The sequence below is a fragment of the Paramormyrops kingsleyae genome, chromosome 16 (genome assembly GCF_048594095.1).
Source record: "Paramormyrops kingsleyae isolate MSU_618 chromosome 16, PKINGS_0.4, whole genome shotgun sequence".
Lineage (NCBI taxonomy): Eukaryota > Metazoa > Chordata > Actinopteri > Osteoglossiformes > Mormyridae > Paramormyrops > Paramormyrops kingsleyae.
Genome location: NC_132812.1, coordinates 26,276,579 through 26,298,202, shown reverse-complemented (window position 1 = coordinate 26,298,202; position 21,624 = coordinate 26,276,579). Strand labels below are relative to the sequence as shown.

Here is a 21,624-nt window from a genome sequence, read left to right as displayed (position 1 = left end):
TACAGGATTATTATATAATAAAAAATCTAGCTCAAAAGTTTGGAACAGATGAATTCAGACACAACAAAGGAGAGCAATAATAATTATTGAAATGTCCCCCACGGTTTTACCCATCAATAATCAATTAAAACTTGATACGCATTGTGTCTATGTGGGCGGGGGCATTACGGGAGGAGGAGTCAAATGATCAGGTCTGAGCCGCTGTACGTCACGTGCTTTTGTACACAGGCCCAGTCAGGGTCACGTGGTTTTTCATTAGTATTCATTCTCACATGGCTGTTCGGGTATTCATTATGAAGCTTTACACATCTTTATAATTTGTTTTGAGCCCTGTTATCTTCCATTTTTTATGATTATAAGGGCAGCTCAGAGGAGAATTTTAATACAAATAACAGTGACGTAGCTGGGATGTTGACCGGACTAGCTGACACTGGCATGACCGACTCCAGTGCCACCCAGATGCCCAGAACCCCATATTACCCCCGGCTGACTACCAGAACCGCCTGTCTGACATGAAATAGAAAGATTATACAGTGCTGATTCCACCATCATTTTTATTGCCAGGATGGAAAATTAATTAATGAATTCATGAATTAGATGAGGTATGTTTACGCTTTGGTTGAGTTAGAGCATGGAGCAATGGGGCTTAATTTTCGGCAGATATGGGGATGTACAGTGCCATGGGAGTATGGCAAATTACATAGCTGCTTCATCGTATACGTTAAAAATGTACAGAGAAATGTTTCCCGTGAGCTGTGATGCTGATTCGTCGACTTATTGTAATGAGTTTTAATTATCCATCTAACCATTACAACGTAGTGATAATTATAAATCATTTTTATACTGCTGCTCTTCAGTCAAAATTGCCGTAGTTTGTTAAATTAACCTACTTTTGACCGGTATTCACAGTGAATATGAATCATATTCCAACATGAATTTAACACACAGCAGTAGCATAATTTTCCCTGCATAATATATACATGCATCTCCAGGGTTGCCAACTTTGGTCAGCTGGCAGGAGCGAGATTTTCGATTCGAGGCAAGTCTGCACATGCTTTAACATGTATGGAACAGTTTCATTACTTTTTAAATAATCTATAGGGTTTGCAAACTACACCAACGCTTTTGAAGTAGCTAATTTTAGGTTTATGATGGAATAATACAGATTTGTCATAAGATTTTTGTGTGAGTGTCATGCCAGATGGAGCCGGGAGGGAGATGCGAGCCCACGTCCAAAGCCATGGGAAGCAGCGGCGCTAAGCGCTACGCTACATCCCACCCCCATACCTCGCCTTAAAAACAGATGTCTATGATGATCGCTAAATAAACACGTTAACATATAACGTGTAATTTCTTATAGCGCACATATCTGTACACAACTTCCCGTCATTAACATTTGTGTTACTAATTACCCAATAAGTATAAGCGAGCTGAAATACGCTCATCTACCCAAGCTAAAGCATGGTAACATATGCTAAGGGCGGCTAATGTCCGCCAAGCTAAGAAATGCTAACATATGCTAAGGGCGGCTAATGTCCGCCAAGCTAAAAAATGCTAACATATGCTATGGTCGGCTAATGTCCGCCAAGCTAAGAAATGCTAACATATGCTATGGTTGGCTAATGTCCGCCAAGCAAAGAAATGCTAACATATGCTAAGGTCGGCTAATGTCGGACAGGCTCCTCCTCCGACTCGCACTGGCGGGAGATGTGAAGGACAGTGAGGGGTAATACAGACAGAGCAAGCACAATAACGGAGTATGGAAAGCGGTGCTGGTTCGGGGCCTTGGGGCCGAACCCGTCTGGCAGTGGCGCGTTTCAGGCAGCTCCTGTTGTGTGCGAAATGGTAATCGGACCGCCGCCGCCGAGCATGTAGGCAGCGTCCGCGCTTCTGTGTACCGGCTGCCCGGGCGGGCGCCCGGTACATGTCGGTAATGGGCCGCGGTCGTGTTTTATGAAGGGCTGCTCGGAGAAATCGCCATAGTATAATTTAATGTATTGTTGTAGTTCCCAGTTCATGAGCGATGGTTCATTTGAAGTATTTATTAATTTTATTTTGATTGACGTAGTTCCCAGCTGATGAAAGAGCCGGTGTACCTGGGTACATGTGAGCACATGTTCTGCAGGTGAGTCTGAATAATGTTTCCCAACTTTGGTCAGCTGGCTGGCATGAGATTTTCAATCCGAGACAAATCTGCACACACATATTTACATGTATGTAACAGTTGTATTACCTTATAAATAGTCTGTAAGATTTGCAAACTAATCCAACGCTTTTGGCATAGCTAATTTTAGGTTTATGATGGAATAAGATAGACTTGCGTGACACTCCGAAAGCGTGTCGCCTCAGATGCGTGACAGTTTGTGACTGCGTTATGGCTAAATCACATCTGTCTCTGTCTGTCTATAAAAGTACCTTTAAAATTATCATAGGTTGACCTTTATCATCTATGGAGGATACATTCCAACCACTGTTTTATTAAGGTTTTATTGCGATGAAATACTGAATATGCTATGCCGTTATTCCGGAAATAAAGTCTGCTAGAATTATCATTAAAATAGTAAAAGAAGAAGCATCAGACGCCTTTTAAAACCTGCTGGTTAGAATAGCTTCTAATTTAATCAAGTACCCCAAGCAGTGTATTAGTGTGTAAGTATATACACATATATGAAACTAAACATGCAGAATGCAATGCTGAATGAAATCCATAATTGTAACAAAGCTAATCTGTTTCTCAATACTGTAATTTCATTTTTCACTAAGGCTATACTTGGTTGCTCAAGTGCTTAAAATGTGCTTTGGACACTTAAAATTGAAGCTTGTATTTCTTAATATATTATGTAAATGGACCTGGATATACATCCCTTTGCAGAGTTTAAGCTGTTAAAATACAGGACCATTATCAATACAGTAAGGTGGTATACAGCATAGATAAGTCTAGATCTTAAACTAACAGTGGGTTGGTGGTCTGTCTTTGGTGCTACCGTGAAATATGATTAATCTGAATCGCTTAAAACGGTGTATAAGCTCAGAACATCAAGCTGAGCTTGACTGACTCTGCGTGTGTGAAATATGTTCTGCACCGTTTAACCCAAACTGGATGCACGGCTGGTGTTTGCTCACTTTGCAGGATGTGTGCTGGTCCCTGTGCCGGTGCTGGCTGCCTTGTATGCCAGAGCCCTGCCTGGGTGAAGGACCTCCAGATCAACCGGCAGCTCAGCAACATTACACAGCTCTTCTGCCAGCTGGAGGCGCTGTTGAGCCCTGCTGAAGTCATTGGTACGCAATCTGCTGGTTTAGATGGTTCCTCTCACCAGCTGAAGGTTGAATGTGGTACACCTAGATATTTTTGGAAGGAGATAGATGTCTGCAAATGAAGTGCATGCTACTAATTAAGAGCTGGATTTTTTAGAGGTGGAAAATATTTATGTGAAAGGACATGTCATCCATATTGTTTTAACGTTACCTTACAAGTTACTGTTATGGAGATCCAAGACTGATGGGGGGTGGGGTTTAAGCAGACGATCGGCAGGCCTTGTCTGGGGTGCATGACACTGATGAAATTTCCTTTTCTTTTAGCTTCTCCATCTGAAGAATCATCCCTGCATCCCAGACAGTCTGCTACTGTTAAGGCTGCAAAAAACTTTAAAATCTGGTTCAGCCCGCGAAGTCGCAAAATACGGTGCAGGGTAGACAAACGGGTGAAGATGGTCCCACAAGACCCCAGGAAAGGGAAAATGCCAGAAAAACTGTCTGGGAGCTCTACCAGGTCCAAAGACCACTCTGTCTTTAGTTTCAGTTCCTCCTCCCAGGACTCATCCTACTCATGTGGAGCCAACAGTGATGGCCTGAAAAAGAAGGCTGGAAAGAAGCATGTTAGAAGGCCACCCGTAATGTGCCAGCAGCATGTTCTGCGCAAGCAGACAAAGAAGATTGCGCAGAAGGAGAAGCTGGATGCACTTAACCACCAGTGGGGGATTGACCCAGCAAGGGCAAGTGACAGCAGGGAAGGGAATGGCGTGCAGGTGGGAAGGTCTAGCAGGAAGGTGTCATTCCAGTCCCCAGTGGAAGTCTGTGATTCTCCAGCAGGGCCCCCGCCAGATGTCCTGCATGAGGACAGTGGCTCCCTGACTCCTACCAGGAGTCCGTCTCAGAGAGCTACGCGGGGCACAAACCAGTGGCCAAGACGGCAGCTAATGGGGGCGGAATCCAGTCCGGGCAGCCAGACAGCAGACAGGGAACATTCGGACCCCTCCTGCCACATGCCCAAAAGAGGCAGACCTCGCACTGGGGAGCGTGCCCAGGGGACCCCAAAGAAGCCCAGGCTGTCCCCTGGTCCTGGGGCACAGTTTGGAGAAAAAGGCCCGGCCCACGTGACACCAGTTGCCAGCCCTGCCACCAAAGCATCCTACCGAAAGCTCGGAGAACAGCAGCCAGAATCTTCTACCTCCCCACGAACCCCACCTTTCCTCAAGAGGAACCACAAGGGGGAGACTCCTTTGCACCTGGCCGCCATAAAGGTAGAGAGTGTTAACTGCCTTTGTACACCATTAGGAGGGTCCTGTGCCCACAGGAACCCTGAGAATTCCCAGTCACTTGCTTCTACAGTGGTAATAGAATGCAGCTTGTGTGTGGCTTTCAGATATTCCATTACGGTTTTTCAATTAGGATTTGAAATGTACCTTGAAGCCATCTGGACGTGACCCAATGATTTAAATCCAGTAAGCAGCCACTTGCAATTAGTCATATCAATAGAAAATCAGTATATTAACATTATATTCATTATGAGGAGGTGAGGACCTCGATTAAAAAAAAAAAAAAAAAAAAAAAGTTTTGCTACTGTAAATGATTAATTCAGCTATCAGTAATTGATGGATTATGTTTATACTTGCGGGATATCTGATTTATCCTGTGGCATGATGGCTGTGATGTACAAAGGCTTAAAGTCAGGCTGTCAGGAATAAACATAATTTCCTCCCTTTGTCTGTGGTAATCAATATTTGTTCCTGCTGGGAAGCAAAACAGCATGTTTTTGCGCACAATCGACCCCCCCCACCACGTGTCTGTTGGCAGAAGTGGAAAGTTGAGGTCCAGAAAGTTAAAATCCAGATCAAGATTATGCTCAACCAACCAGTTGAGCATAAGAGTGACAGTCTTCATGCTCAACTGGTAGGTTGAAACAAAATCCTGGTCTGGATTTTTACTTTCTGTACCCGAACCAAACACCTCTGTCTCGGACTTTGGAAATCACGGGTCAGTAAGAGGCTTTCTGAGTCTGGGTGGGCCTCCTTCCGTGCAGGGGGACGTCAAGGCGGTTGAAGAGCTTCTGGACCATGGGGCAGATCCCAACCTGAAGGACCATGCTGGCTGGACTCCCCTGGTGAGTCCCCCCGAGTCTCTCCTATCCCTCTTACCTCTACCCTGCAGGAAACGGCGAGTGGAAGGATGCATCAGTATTACAGGCTGATCTTAAGCCTTTCCAGGCCTGTGCTGATCAAGCATCAAAAAGTAATTACATGCCTGATGCAACCTGCCCTCCCCCACCTTAAAACACAGGCGTAAACATGAAGCATCAGTTCCGTGGTAATTGTAAGGCAGTCTCTGAAGGATCTGCAGAAATGCAGTTTAATCTGCAGCTTGTAGTCTTTTACATGCATATCTGTCACTTTTGAGTTTCATCCTATTTATAATTAAAGGTACCCTATTTTTTGTTGGCCCCGTTTAAGACAGACCTGTGTTTTATCCCATCCGAGTATATATTCTCCGTGGCTTATCTTGTCCTTAGTGATGGCAAAAGAGGAATAGGTATTTACAGTCACTTTCTTTGGTTTAGCAGTAGGGTCCGATAGAGTACTCGTTCTTATACTCATTCTTGTGATAATGTGCCGATACCTATAACCAATATCACGTCAGGACGTATCAGCAACATCGTCAATGCGCAAAACAAGCGTTGACACAATATGTCTACGGTGTGGATTTACAAGTATTCCTATGAAGCCTTTCGCAAGGCGAAATGACATAAAACGAAGAAGCGATTATGAATTTATATGTGAGAATTCTTTGAGTATTCCCAGACTGAGAAAAAAACCCACATCATACCAAATAACACATTATTTCTACTGTATATAGGCTGTACATTTATCATATCATTCCTGTTTTTATCCTATGTTAGTGTTATTTTAGTTTTTATGTATCAGTGTAGTTTCATTTACCAGAATTGATACAGTCACGTGTCACTTAACCACAGGGATACGCTCTGACCAATGTGTCGTTAGGTGATTTTGCCATTGTGAGATCGTTATAGAGTATACTTGCATAAACCTAGATGGATTTGCCTACTACGCACCCAGGTAATGTGCAAATGTGTAAAAATACAGTATAGCAAATGCATAAACGAGTAACTGTTATTGTTTTTATTATTTGGTATATTGTACTATAATCATATGCTCTATATTATTATACATCTGGCAGCACAGTGTTTGTTTACAGCAGCATCACCACAAACACATGAGAAATGCGTTGCGCTATGACATTACGACGGCTATGATGTTGCCAGGTGAGAGGATTTTTTCAGCTCCGTTATAATGTTATTGGACTGCCGTTGTATATGCGGTCTGCTGTTGACAAAACGTCAATATGTGGCACATTATTGAACGTTTATAATTGGCTTACTGATAAACAAATGCTGTTTTCACATTTCTTCTTTTCGCACGAAAGCAGAAATCCTCTTTGGAGTTCTCTCGGTTAACAAAAACGGGTGTTAATGCAGGTCTTTCGTAAAAGCAAAGAGAGGTAAAGTGAACATTCGTTACATGGGGGAATTCCCGTGCTTTAAAGTTAACAATAAAAAACAAAGTAGAGCAGATTGCAAACAGTGCTCTGCTACGATATAAAGAGGAGGTATGAAAACAAGTTCATTCAACACAAGTAATCTAATTAAACATCTAAGAACTAAACATAAGAGAGAATATGACGAAATTGCCGCCTGCAGCACTATGCAAGAATCCACCCTGCAGCAAACACTAGCATGAAGGGAGAAAATGTCAAACAATAACCCATATGCAGAGAAAATAACAGAAGCTCTTACCCAGTATATTGTTCAAGTCTAATTTCTCAATGGTGGTAAGCAGAGAGCCTAATACTTTCTGAGGTGGTATGCTGTGTATGAAGTTCATGACCCACTGCTTTATACAGTTTTAGATGGCTGCAACATGTTTTTAAATCAATTAAATCCGTCCTGCCGATCCAACATTTTCCATTGAAGTTAAAAAGTGATGATCAACACCGTTAATCAGTACCCCCCCCCCCCCCCAACCTGGTCGGCATGTTTTAATGCTGGCTAGACAACCATAAACCAAGTTACACCAATAACGAATAAAAACAAGATTCAGGTGCTTGCTAAAAACATTCACAGCTTAAGCCTCACTAGCCCGACACTAAAACGTGCCAATAAATGTATTCATTCATTTCATCGCGTGTACCAAACTGGAAATGATGTACCGAAAGGTATACAATGAATACTTGTACCATTACAGCTCTAACGCACCCTAAAGAAATATTTGTATGGAACCATTTTTGGTATTTTATGAAAATAGCTGGGTTAGGTACTTTGCCTTCTTGGCCATCCAAAAAACTTTTGTCTCTTCATGGTTTTTTACGGAGGGTCAAATGTAAGATGTCACAGTTTTAAAGCTGCTTTTTATTGGTGTTTCAGCATGAGGCATGTAATCTTGGGCACCTGGGTGTTGTGGCAGTACTGCTCCAGCAGGGGGCGCTGATGAATGCCCCAGGCTACCACAATGACTCGCCGCTACACGACGCCGTGCAAAACGGCCATGTGGATGTGGTCAGGCTTCTTCTGGAGAACGGGGCCTCCAAAAGTGTGCTGTGAGTATACCCTCAAGTCACAACCCTAACCAACGTGTATCAGAAATAAAAACAACCCTGCTCATTTGGTGCCCCCAAACTCCCCGCGTGGGTTTTGAGTTTATGACTGTTTGAATTTCAAGTTCTGAGGAATGAGAAAATGAAATTTATAACCAGAGTGAAAGACTGAGCACCTGAGATATAAAAGTGCTGGTTTTCCTTGCCACGTTATTCATCTTTCAGTCAATTAAGTGTTAGGTTTCTTATAAAAGCTTTATATGAAATTTCTCAAATGGCCTTATGGGTACTATATGGAAGGAATTGAAAAACATTGCAAGCACCACAGCCGTTAAGGACCAAACCTCATCCTGTTTGTGATTATGTTTACCCTGAAGTGGGCCGTAGATTTTCTTCTTTTCTCAGTCAGTACACATGTATGTGTTCAGAGATAATTCGCTGGCCTTTTAAAGGCAATTTTGCACCCAGCCAGATCTTATAGGGTAATGTTTGGAGAATGTTTGCTTGTTATTTACCATCTGTGTGTAATTAAACAGCCCTGGGGATGGGTTTAGCCTCGGAGATCGCTGCAGCTGCGAGAAACCTTTCGGGTCGAGCGCGACGATCGATGGCGTTGCTGGTGACCGGCAGGATGCACAGTCGATCTGAGCTGCAATGCATGCTGGTTACACAGGTGGTGAAGAAGCATGTTAATTAGGGCTGACAGATAGGCACCCGGGGAGACGAGGTGGAACTCTGGAGCTTGGTCTCTTCTCATCTGTTCATTGCAGCCCCATTTGTACATTTTCTGCATAGGCTTCCCCACAAAGTGGATGCCTGCTGTTTTTCAGCTGGCTGGCTTGTCTATCCATTCATGTGTAGTGGCACATGTCATCTCTAAAAACGTGAAATATGGATGTGATTGGATGTCAAGTAGCCTATCAGGAGTGCGTTTCCCAAACAACGACGGAAGTTAGCATTAACGATGCATCGTACCATGGTAGTTCAAACTAACCAACATCCGAAGTACGACTGTTTCCCAAAACCGTCGTACCACAGTAGTTTGAACAGATGCTAGTTGATTTAGCTTTCTAGTTATTTCTGAACAGGTTAATTTTATTTTGCACGCAATAGAATAGCAGGAAATTGACTGAATAGTGGTAAATTGATCAGTTGTGGCTTGTTGCTGTTAGGAAATACCAGATACATCTCCTGATTTAAAGCGGTGCGTTTTGCATTGATCCAACCCCTGCCTTGGGCTCAACTTTTCTCTCTCTTTACATGTTTATATGTTTTTCACCTGTACCGATATTTCACCCGTTGTGTCAAGTTTCTACCTTGATGGGGCGGAGTTGGGTTTTCATGAATTCAAATGCAGGTGTCCATGCTTCATGTCAACGGCTTGTTGTAGCTCCACAATCATGCTGTGAGGGCCTTTGTGGGAGGAGTCCTCTGTGAGCAAGCGTGTGTGTATTCATGATCCTTGTGGGGGTGGGGGGGGTGCTTTCCCATATTTGGATCTGACTGACGTACCTTACTGACCGAGGGCTGCACCAGAGATCTGGGTGCTAAAGTGGACAGTTGGTAGTCTTAGGACCTTGTGAGTTATGAGTCAGTAAGTTGCACTCTTTACTGAAGTATTTTGCCTGAAAAGCCTCAGGGAATTCAGTCTCCCTAAGTGTGGAGCACTCCAGATCAAGACATAGGCTAGACAACAGAAATAAGGCACTCAAGGTTGTGCTTGTTGTAGTTTTACTTACACAAAAATGTTCTGTGGGCAGAATGAAAAATGATTGGTTTAGCGAGAGAACCATTCAGATTGTAGAGGAGGTGGATCCAAGCAAATAGAGAAGGCGGGACTAATCAATCAGAAGTCTTGGTCCGCCTCCTGTAGTTGCTTGGATCCACCTCCTCTACAATCTTAATGGTTCTCTCGCTAAGCCAATCGTTTTTCATTCAAGCGAATGTTGTAGGGCTAAGCCCTATAATCTCGAGCCCCTGACAAAAGGTGCCTGAGAAATACATAAATTATGTACGGTTGTTGTTGGACTTTTTGGAGAAGGTTTTAGCAGAAGAGAACGCTTACGAAAATAGCTATGTGTCTTGCTGAAGAGTTGATTTGAATCGATTACACAGGTCTACATAAAAGTATTTTCAGGTGTCAAGGTTTTTTGAATGGATTTAGGGTATTTCGAGGGTGGAGGGTGCTGAATTCAACAATCACATTACTTTTGCTGAATTGGTTCTAGTTTTTGCGATAATGGACATCCATGAAGATAATGCATTCCTCCAATGCGACTTGTGTGTGATAACAAATGCAATAGGTTTTGGTCTGTCTTTTGACTCTTTAACAGTGTCTTAGGTAATGAAATGAATGATGAAGCCTTGAAAGAGAGTCTGAAAATAAAATTAGAGTAAAGTTGACATGTGCGTGTTTGCATGTTCATTTATTGCTGTTGTTACTGTGGTGGTGAATATTTACCCAGATCAAATCTGCCAGGTCCTTCCAAAGGAAGGGCATCATGGGAACACCTGTCTGGTATTTAGCCAGAAATGGCTGACATGCTCGTGATAGGGCCATGAAAAAATGTAGTTTGGCCAGAAGAAGGGGATCCATTCGGGCTTCACAAATGCAGTCAAAAGAAGATATATCTGGGTTTTCACCTATTTTGACTTCACCAGGTCCAGACAAAACGCTTGTGCTTCTCTCCCCTGATATGTGAGTCAATGGCTTTAGAGCCCATTGTTTCCAGTTTTATGACTTTTTTTTACAAAGGTCGCATCGCACTTCGTAGACATTAGTCGTCTTTTTCAACCAGCCACAGTACTTTTTTTGAAGCATTGACATTAATAACAATTAATAACTAATTAATATTGTATTATTTAATCAAATAATACATATCTTTTTCCTGTCACTGTTAGATATTTTGAATTTCTTTTTTGTATGATGTTAGACTTACTAGTAGTAAAATAAACTACTAAAAAAAATAACAAATAAAATTTTCTTGCAATTCTGAATGCTTTTCAAACATGTTGCGTTAAGTATTAAATATCTCAGAAACTAGAGCCAATCGGGCAAAACCGAAGTCATATTCTTAATCAGCACCATAAACTTAATATAAAACCATTCAGACATCGTTGGCACCAAAATCACTGTATACCAGTGTTATTTTCACAGTTTTGCTAGCTAGATAATATATTGACGGTACGTTGTCTGTAGCATATTGCTGTGATGACTCCTGCAGGAACATGTTTGGGCTCCGTCCTGTGGACTGTGCCAGGACGGAGGAAATGCGGGCAATCCTTCAAAACGACCGCAAAGACCCCGCCCCCCCCTGCTCTCCCCTCAGCTCCCCGGGCGGCACGCGGAAGGTATGACAGTTACTGCTTTCCCATGCATGAGTTCATTTCCTTTTTGATGAAGCAGACTTGTCAGATTCCGGTGATAAGGTATCAACAATTGTCTATGATATGCATAAGTAGGAATAATACTACTTAATAGCTGGACCAGAAAAATCAGAGAACTTTGTCATTGGCCCTATTCTGAATTTCCCTTTGGAGTTTACGTCCGTCTCCCTGTCCGTCTGCATATATATCTGTATCTGTACGACCCAGTATTAGTATGTTTTTGAAGCATCTATCAGAATGTAATAAAATGTGTTTATTATTGTTTTTTTGTCCTTGCATATGCACATGTGTCTGCATATGTAGCCCTTTGGTGGAGTTGTGCCTGTTTATAATCGATAGACCACCATGTTCCAGGTTAGGGGTCTACCGCAGAGGGAGGGGACTATCAGGCTGCTGGGCAGCCGAATGACCAAGCCCCAGCAGAACCAGCTGACCCAACTGGCCAGGCTTCTCGGAGGGCAGCATGTGGACTCCTTCTCCAGTACCGGTATCGGCCTCCTGGGGGGCACATAGTGTGAGGTGGAGACCAGTGACTGAACCAGTGGGAAGTGGGATAAAACTGCTGGTGAAAGACAGACCACAATAGTGCCATCTTGTTAGTGTTAAAAGCCTCGTTGGCCAGTGGTTCTACTCAGTGGGCTTCATCTCACTTAAAAAAGGTCGGACTAAATGAAATCCTTTGCACGGATGCAGTAGATGCAGAAGATTTCACTATTTTGGTACTATCATGCAGCTGAGATTCACTGAAGTTTTTTTTTCTTGTTTCCATAGACATCCATAGACATTAGCTGACGGTAGACCTGAGATTCACTGATGTTTGCATCCATAGACGTTAGTGAACATATTTAGTTAAAAAAAGTATGCAGTTTGACCTTTCAACCACCAAAACAACACAAAGTACCCTAATATTTTCTTTTGTGCTTAATGTTAGACTCTAAACAGCAATTTCATTATTCTTTGTAAAACAAATGCACCTTTCTAACGATTTCACAGCACAAAAAGCAACGGAATTACCAGATCTGTTTTTTTTTTTTTAAACTTTCAGTGGAATAGCAGTAATTAGAAGTGGCGTTTCACAAATATGTTCCGTAATGAAGGTGTTCATTTTGCATAATGATGAAACATCTGTTTTTACGAACATCTTTCTCCTGAAGGACAGCTGAAAATGAATCGGGGGAAACCCTCCTCGAATATGAATCCCACTGTGGTTCAACAAATGCTGGCCTTTCTGTAGTCTGCATCAGGTGAAACTGCCGCGAATTCTGCAAGGCAATGAAGGGTTTGTCGGAAATAGAAGGAATTTAGAGCATATGTGCCTGATTCAGATGGGAGCTCCGGTGCTGCTGGGGGGGGGGCTTTGAGGCATTGAACCATGCACTGCACTTGCCATTTTGTGGAAAAGGCGGGCAGTTAAATACAGCAATGGGGAGTGGTGGCGTGGGGCAGTACCCGTGTCGCTGGCATTCCCACATGCCCTGCTTTCATGGTATTTACTGCAAATGTCTTGCCTTTGGTCCACCTCTGATTCTGATGTTTGTTTTTTTTTAAACGCAGTTAGTGGCCAATGGCTTCCAAAATAATGTCTCGCGCTAGTTTAGAGAAAATGAAAGGTGAAATAAATGTCGGGGTGTACCTAGCGATCGTACACGTCTTGGTTGATCGGTGCTCTTGTGGGTAGGTCGGCCAAATCCTCCTCCTGTTTTTCAGTGAGTCACGTCATCGTGCCGGACAGCACCATGCCCACAACCATGTCCTGCTTCCACGGGGTCCTCAACGGCTGCTGGATGCTGAGCTTCAAATGTAAGCCCACGGAGTGACGGTCACAATGAGCGTTGACTGCGGGTCCTCGGAGCACCATTGTCGATATGTTTGCAGTTACGCATACAGCAGTGGCTACACTTTTTGTGACTGGAGATAGTCATCTCTCCTGGTGGTGAATTATGCAGAAGCCTTCATGAAGAAAACTTCACCATCTCAGCTCAGGTCATTGGCTCTGCTGAAGTGTTCTGTGCTTTGACATCTCCACTGGCTTGGTGTCCTGCTTCAACCACCAAATACAGTCTAGACAACATCAGTGGCAGAATCGGGCCTTTCGGTCTTCTGCTCTTATATTAGGTAGCTTTTTATCTTTTGAGAATAATGATAAAATGAAAGGATTTTTGAAGGAAACGTCGCCATTATTCTCCCAGACCCTGCACTTTAAATTCCCCTCTGTGTTTTTCTGGAAAAAACCAACATGAAAGGATTTCCCGACAAAGGACTATGGGTGTATTTGTGGGAACATGTCTGACTGTCCTAAAAGCATCCAAGCCAGTGAGTGCATCCGCTGGGGAAAAGCCATTGGTAACTTTTCAAACTCCAATTAAATATTTGTGCAAGCATGCCACCATTTGCCCCCTTGTGCGGATAAATCGATGGGGCGTTAAACACCGAGCACTTTCCCGGGTAATTAAGTTTCTTCTCCATCCACGGAAGCGGGCCGCCAGGATGGAGATGTCGACCATGCCATGAACATTATCTCATAGGGAACATATATCAGAATCAAGTTGAAGCGATATTGATTTTGTGCCTTGTGGGCAGCCGTGCTATACGGACATGAATAGATAGTTGTGTTTTTGGGAAGTGCCGAAAAATCGTCGTCGAAGGGGATGTAAGGCGTCTTCTTCTTGCCCACGTGTCCTGGACAGGAGTTACTCTTGGTCTCCTTGCTGGATAAGCCCTTCTACTTCTTATACTTGTAACTTTCAGTTAAGGAATGACCTTCTCTACCAAGTCAGGACTAGACCTCATTCAGGGTGGTCATGTTGGTCTCTTGATATGGCGTGATTGCTCACACTTTACTGTTTTATTGCTTGCATAATTCCCATGAGATTTTTTTTCTCCCCGAACCAGACTGCCCACATTTTTGCTCCCTCCCAGCTGCTAGCGCACCTGAACAAAATGATTAAGCGACCAAGGAAACCAAAGACGTGGTAGAGGTGCGAACTGGGCGGGAGCAAAAACCTGGACTGTCTCAGGGTCCCTGAAGATTGGGGTGAGAAACATTTTCTATTTTCAGTCAGTGGTGCATCATGGTCTTTCAGGACCATATGGTTGAACCAATGGGGAAGACGCATCCTGGGGGGGACTTCCCTCTCTTTCTCAGACCCACCAGGAGAGTACGGATCGCTCGGCTCCCATTGGCTGCTGCGGCCGCAGGAGTATGCGGAACAAAGTACCTGCGGCGCATGCAGTCGGATGCATTCCAGCAGCAGAACCGTGCATGAAGCTTTGCGGGCCTCTTCGTCATTTCTTTCCCCCCTTTCTCTTCTCTGTCTTACGTGACCGCACTCGCTGATTCAGTCAGATAGGAGGGGCAGTTAATTAGCGCGGCGCCCCACGATGGAGACGCTGCTCCTTTGTCAGAATGAGGGAAGCGTGCGGGACTGAGGCAACCGAGGCATGAAAACCAATCTTATCACCTCGGGGCCTAGCTGGACGTGCGCGCTGAGGCTAATACATTTTCTAGCATGGAGCCCTTGAGGGTCCTGCCATCTTCTGCACACAGCCGGGTGTAAAAGCCATTTATTCCGAGTTCTGCTGCGCTACCGTAAAGAGGCTCACTGCTAGATGCACGGAATATATCCCTCCGTCACTCGGTTTATCTCCCTGTTTTCCAAGTCCGTTACCCATTAGCCCACACCGTGACATCACAAAAACCCTTGGTACAGCAGGGCATGATGCCCCTATGATGCCCCTATGATGCCCCTAACCCTCATACCTGGCTCACTGTTTCCACCACATCCTCCATGTCCCCCAAGAGGCCTACAGGCCCAAGTTTATTACTCCTTGTATTTGTTACTCTTTAGTAAATCAGTGAGCTATTTTTAATGGGTAAAGCCAAATAATAAATTCTATTAAAATCCGGGTTGAATTCTGTGTAAATACTTCAGTTTCTCTTCTGATTAAAATTTTATTCTGGTGTTCCTGCCAAAAACTTGCTCATTGCTATGGAGACCTGTACCATAACAAAAGTCAGGGGCTGGGAAGATTATTATTATTAGTGTGCCACCAGGGGCGGATTGCCTGACTGCCGGTCTGCTCCATGCTATCCCTCCACAGGGGTGACGGCGTGCCTCCAGGCGAAGGGATGGATGGAGGAGAGCGAGTACGAGTTGGGAGGAGGGCCACTGAGGAGCCGTATGAACAGAGCCAATCTGGTGAGTGCTGGAACGGCACAACCAGTGCCACAGGTAGTAGGCTAGCCAGCAGGGGGCGACATGTAGTAGGTCAGCGTATCCTGACAAGCGATCAACAAGAAAGCAGAGCATACTAGGTCAGCCTCCGTAGAGCTTTTCCCGAACGTGGTACATGGTTACGAGAAACCCCTGTTGCATCTCCTCAGTTGACCAACAGGAGGTGATACGTAGCAGGTCATCGGCCTGAAATGCACGTGTGCAGTGCAGGTTTCTGCAAGCTCCTTTCAGAGCTGCGCAGACACTGCAGGATCGCCTTTGATTGTTAATGCTTCCCTCATTGTCTTGCCAACCCTGTTCCCTGGAGCTCTCTGCAGTAACGGGGAAGGTGCGCATATCTCTGCGGGCAAGAAAGGCGAATTAAAGCAGCGAGCAGCGGCTCCCTTTATGAGCCACATTCGCTTACGAGCCGCAATTTAGTGCATTGAAATATCCATTGAACGGCTGACAGCGCTGGTGGGGGGGGGGGGGCTTTAGATATATGATTTCCCAGCAGTTGGCAGGATGGCTAGGAAACTTCCCAGCCTCTCTGTGACATTCACACAACGCTGCTGCACCGCCTCCTTCGATAATAAAGGAGCGCCGCGAAAATGCGTCATCGCAGGATGTCTGCAAGGGTCCGCGCATGGAGGGCTGCGAGTAGGGTTACAGCTGAGGCTGCGTGGTGTTATTACCGTGTCTTACTGCGCTCTGTTATTACTAATCTGTCACCAGGCTTGGCCCCCTGGCGAGCTAATCTTAGCGCTTGTCACGGTAAAGGTTAAGTGTTACCCAGGAATAAAAGGCGAGACCTATAACTCGTTAACAGGATGGGGAGGGCGGAGAGGGGGAGCATCTGGGAGATGTTAAGTGTCAATCTGAGGAGTTGTGGGGGTGGCAAGCTCTCCTCTGCTGTTTGTTGCGGGTTTTATGCTGGTTTGTTAAATAGGACCTATAGATGGATGTCAGCTTTGTAGTTGGTGCAGTGTGTGGGTATTGGAGCTCCTACTGCTGGAGATTTTGTGGGGTTTACGTCCACAAATAAATGCTGGGGACGAATAGCTGAATCTATGAATATTTCTTGGCTGGCCTGCAGCCTCGCACTTGACTTATCAAAGCTCTCTCTTCATGAACCGTCGTGTGTTTCTAGTTTCTGTCGGCGGGCCAAATGAAACCGTTTGATCATGTCCGCCGCAGAGGCACGGAAAGCTGCTCTACTTGGACACGTTTGCTAATGAAGACGTCTTCTGGGATGCGGCTCGTTAGGGTTTAGGGTGAAGAACTTCGTGGCTGTTTTAGGGATCTGAAGAACTGTTAGAAGTTCTGAGACGGCGCGGTTCTGTTCGGTCTGTTCACACGCTGCACTGCTGTGGAAGGTGGGTCACCCTACCTGGCTGACATGATTAGTGAAATAACTGAACTGTCTGCATACTGGCTAGCCTGGCTGCAAAGCATTCTGGGAAACCTTGCCTGAAGCTCCCTGTTCCTGCACTGATGCTCTTTAGCCACTAACCCTACTCCAGTATGCCAGGCTTATGCCCCCGTCTTATCGCCCATGAACGAGGGGCTCTCGAAGCTATGGAAGATCCAATTATTGGACATTGCTAATCCCTGGCAGCTTCTCCGCTGCATGTAGCTCCCATCTGCTGGAGTACTGGGGTAAAGACTAAAGGGTGGCTGCTTCGGAGCCCAGCCATGTTAATCCTGAAGACTGGCCTGAATCTAGGCCCAGAGATATTGGATTCAGCAGGCCCTGTGCTTCGTGCGTCCGTTTTCCTTTATTTATTTATCTCTCTCCTTTTCCCCGAACTGCTTGGGTGAAGGCCTCATCTTAGCTGGATGTCCGTCAGGAATCACATGTTGCTTTGAACCTCTGAATTAATAGCATATGTTTTTATAAGTCGATTATTTTTAGCTGTTTATCGTTTTTATCTGTTAAAATGTGATTGTATGAATAGATACAAATCATGTTACACATACTGTTAGAAGTTTAAATGTAGCGATGAACCTGGAACGCCCTGCTCTCGGTTCCTATAGTAACGCCTCTCCTCAAACCCTGTGCTACCGCCGTATGTTTTTCTTATTTTCTTTTTCTCTCATTCTCTCTCTCCCGCAGCTCCCTCCACTCTTTGATGGCTGCTTCTTTTTCTTCTTGGGCTCTTTCCAAAACCCTGCAAAGGAGGAGCTGCTCCAGTTGGTAAAGGAGGGAGGCGGGCGGGTTCTGACCCGTAAGCCGAAGCCGGACAGCGACGTGACACAGACTCTGAGCGCAGCTGCGTACCACGCCCCATCGGGCTCAGACCAGGCCCTCTGCACCCAGTACGTCCTCCACGACCCCCAGGGTGCCTACAGACCACCCCAGCTACGCTTAGGCAAAGTCTGGTCTGCCCCGTCCTCCTGGCTGCTAGACTGTATCTCCGCTTTCCAGCTCTTGCCAGTGCCTGAACCCAAATCCTAGGCAGTAAATGCCTTTATTCCTCTGCTATCTTCTCTTTGCCCCCAAAGAGTGCCGTCTCTCTGCCTTCAGTCACTTCCCACCCAGAATATAGCCAACGGGAGAGTAGAACTGGCTGTTCTTACCAGCCCTCATATGCGTTCCCTTGATATCCCACACTGACCTCCGCCTTCCACTTCTGGCACAAGTATATTTGAACACCTGTATCAAAAGAAATGTTGTTTTATCTATGCTGATGCGGGCCTGTTTCATTTTGTTTTTTTCTTTTTCTCAATTGTATCGGAGGAAAAGGTCTGGCGTTATGCTCGATTTTTACAGACAGGGTGGAGAACGGCAGGCGCAAATTAACTCTGAGCATTTTTGCTTCTTTGACTTTTTTGTCGTCTAAGTGCATACGTCGTCACTTCTTATGTCTTTCAGCGGTGACAAATCATAGGTATTAAGGCACTCTCTGGCTTTGAAATAACTGGAAAATAACTACAGTTGAGACCACGATCGAAGGCTATTATTGAGATATCCTTACAGTACTCCAGAAGGAAGAAGAAAGTCCTGTAACTGCTTTTTATCGATGGTTTAAACATCGATGTTCCTTATTTTATTTTACATTTTCTTCTGGTCTGTTTTCTTCTGTACACTCTGGATGCAAGCTTGAGGGAAAGCGAAAAAGAAACACTGAAAATGTATGTAGCTATTGAACATTTCAGGAAGTAGCTTACTTGCGGTCCTATCTCAACATTCACTTTATAAATAAATAAATTCCAATGTCAATTTTAAAAGCAAAAAGCATGTTCATCAGGGATGTAGGTCCAGTTTTGTCATCGAGCGCTGTTCTTAACAAGGGCATAGATTTGGGTATGGATGGTGGGGTCATGCCCCTACCAATATTGTTGGGGAACCGCGTGTGTTTAGGGGATGGGGGGTTTGGGATTGATTTGGTCCCAACCAATATTGAATCCAAACCTACACCCTTGGTTCTTAAACATAACAAGTATAGAGGTGATTCTGAGCTACGCTTGTGCCACATGACAATATTATCAGTAATTGACGATATCAGACAAGAAACTGTGTCAGTACCTGACAGTGACTAACCAGCTATTGTTGGACAAGTAGACTTAGGCTACACACAACAGTTGTATATTATTATCACAGAATTTTTACATTAAAATACCACATATTATTTCTTTACGTATCACCCAGCCCTAAGAATCTGAACCTGATCCAGATTCTGATGGGTTTGATCAAGATTTAATTTTATTTGCAGTTGAATGTTGGATGCCACTTAAAAAGTGTAGGTGACCCAGTCCTGGAAGAGCAATGGAGACGGCTGCTGCTGCAGGCTGGACTCCAAGGAGGTGACGGATGGTCTTCACAGAGTGTGGTGAGAGGACATTCAGGAGGCATCATTCCCTTTTTATCAAACACAGCAGTAGAATCCACGTTGTCCCTTTATCCAGACAGAGCCTAAGGGGACCTGCTTATGCTTGGCCCAGTGACTTTGGTGTCAGGGGGCTCCAGAGAGCCCTCTATCTGCTAGATTTTGCTCAATTCTGTTCTCTTAAGGATCAATTGATTTTACTCAGAGGTTGATATTTCAGGTCCAGAAAGTAAAAATCCAAACCAAGATTTTGTTTCAAACCAACCACTTGAGTACTCTGTAACTGTGGCTTTACAAAATATTTGTCTGGATTTTCACTTTCTGTTCCTGAATTATCCACCTCTGGTCTTGCTCCATCATTCCATACCCCATCGGTCTATTCATACAGTTATTTATTTGTTGTTGTTAAGACTTGCTTGGGGAAAAAGCTTAAGTGTTTAAGTTCCTCCGTCAAGACGTGCCCTCCTATAAAGACTTGAACCTACAAAGACGATGCATTTTCACACTGAATATGAATGTTGTTTTGGTCACAGTAGTAGTTAGTAACTGTCTGACATGAACAATTATTTGTAATCCAAGAATTTGAGGCCTTACCTGTAAACTGTTCTTAGACATCATTTTCTGGAAGAAAAAATAATTAAACCAACACACCCATATTTGCTTAATACACTTTGTTCATCTGTTTTAACAAAATAGTTTTTGTCTTCATAAATAATACACATTTTCCACTTCAGATTTCAGAATACACATCATAAACTTTTAGGTATTTACAGGTATTTACTTGTTTTTGTTGAAGGACACCAGAGTGTCCGTTTCTGGGGTAGGACAAAACATTTGGCTAAAAGAAACATTTATTGAAAGCAGTTAAACTTCTTTAGATGTTCAGTCTGAAAATGACTATTGCAAGACAACTAAAAGAAATTTAGTTCCAGCCTCCAAATACATATTAATGTTAAAAAATAAAGCAAAAAAACAAAACAAAACAAAACACCCAGAATGCACTCATGGCAGCCTCAAACATTGTTTAACAGTATTTTCTATTCATGTCTGATAAAGTTCTCTGTTAGTTTTCAGGCACACGTATAACAGTTTTGTTTAAAAAAAAAAAATAAAAAATAAAAAAAGTCTTCCGTAGGCTCCAGCTACAGTGAGTCGGCATCTTGTGAACAGAGCAATATTTAATTTAGCGATAACAGTACATGGATAGACGTGTGTGCACGCGTGTGTGTGTGTGTGCGCGTGCGTGTTAAAAATACATCCCATTAGGTGACATCGTATACATCATTAGATGCATTCAACTGCCCAACTCACGTTGCGTCACGTCTGAAGCAGGGTCTTCACCCCTCTTCCTGTTGACATAGTTCGCAAGGTGACCGCAACATAAAATTGCAAAGGTTAATGATGTGGATCTTGCCTGCGTATAGCATTGATGGTTGGAAGGCTTAAAGTTCCAAAAGAAAAGTTCCTAAAACCTCTTTTCACAATGTACCAAAAAACAGTAGTATTAATAATAGAAAGAATTACAAATACATTCCTCTTTTGCGAAGAAATGTTCTTTTTCCTTTTGCTTCCAGGGTTCACTGAAGTGCAGAGACAGGAACCTTCGTAGTTTGGGAAAGTCTGTCTCAGTATCTCCACTGTAGAAATTTAGAGAGATATGGACTTGTCTTCACATCCATCCAGCGTTCTCACCGTTATTGCCAAAGCCGTTTGGCCCCTAGCTATCTCACATGATTAAAATGTGTTAATGCTTATTTTAGGCAGTAATATTCAAGGGTGTTCCAGAAGGAGTCATTCAAAGATGGAAGGAGTGAATGAATGAGTCTTTTTTTTTTTTCTGAATTACAGACATATATCGTTAGCTTGCTTCATCATGGCCATGGATAATCTGTTCTAGTCCCAATCTTCCCCTAAGGAGTAATGTAACTACTGAATCTGAACTGATTGCTCCTAAACAGTGTTTTTTGGGTGTTTTCCAAATGCTAATTATATTCAACATTAGAGAGTATTGAAAAGTCCCTAAATGTATTTTGAGGTATGTAGCTGCCTCTTGACAAGATCTCTGTCTGCCGGTTACAGGCTGCTGTCCTCTTACTGTTCTCCTCCTTAGGTCTGGATGACCCAAGACCCAGTGAAATAAACACATTGTGGAAAATAATTAAAGGCAACTGTGACTAAACTAATACATATCACACGATTTATTTGCACCCGCGATTCAGTGCCAGTATGAGGTGGAAAATGTGTGAAGAGGTTCAAAAATTCATTGGGATATTCAAAATATCAAAGTTACCCCCCGGTTAAGATGTTTT

The 21,624-nt window shown here is 43.9% G+C and overlaps 1 protein-coding gene across 7 annotated transcripts; it reads left to right on the top strand.

The window, feature by feature from the left end:
- Nucleotides 1-268: 268 nt before the first annotated feature.
- Nucleotides 269-21,498, top strand: bard1 (BRCA1 associated RING domain 1). Of its 7 annotated transcripts, XR_002836041.2 has the most exons (13): nt 1,517-1,845; nt 2,069-2,125; nt 3,131-3,279; nt 3,580-4,520; nt 5,300-5,380; nt 7,715-7,887; nt 11,109-11,235; nt 11,626-11,758; nt 12,979-13,071; nt 15,373-15,470; nt 17,602-17,804; nt 19,202-19,318; nt 20,890-21,498. XR_002836041.2 is itself a non-coding variant. In XM_072700167.1 (12 exons), the coding sequence occupies exons 3-12, from the start codon at nt 2,079-2,081 to the stop codon at nt 17,941-17,943; spliced, it is 2,184 nt and encodes a 727-aa protein (XP_072556268.1). In that variant the 5' UTR covers nt 269-602; nt 993-1,039; nt 2,069-2,078; the 3' UTR covers nt 17,944-21,498. The 7 variants fall into 7 exon arrangements, 4 of the variants coding, with proteins under 4 accessions (XP_072556268.1, XP_023649836.1, XP_023649837.1 ...); XM_072700167.1 differs by lacking the exon at nt 1,517-1,845 and adding exons at nt 269-602; nt 993-1,039 and having other exon boundaries at nt 17,602-21,498; XM_023794069.2 differs by having other exon boundaries at nt 19,202-21,498.
- Nucleotides 21,499-21,624: the final 126 nt, after the last annotated feature.

What these genes read in the sequence shown, in the direction of transcription:
- bard1 (XM_023794066.2), top strand. Translation starts at nt 1,760, where the DNA reads ATGGAAAGCGGTGCTGGTTCGGGGCCTTGGGGCCGAACCCGTCTGGCA. An exon ending in TGTGAGCACATGTTCTGCAG is followed by an intron (nt 2,126 to 3,130) that starts GTGAGTCTGAAT and finishes CTCACTTTGCAG; the next exon opens with GATGTGTGCTGGTCCCTGTG. An exon ending in GGACTCCTTCTCCAGTACCG is followed by an intron (nt 11,759 to 12,978) that starts GTATCGGCCTCC and finishes CCTGTTTTTCAG; the next exon opens with TGAGTCACGTCATCGTGCCG.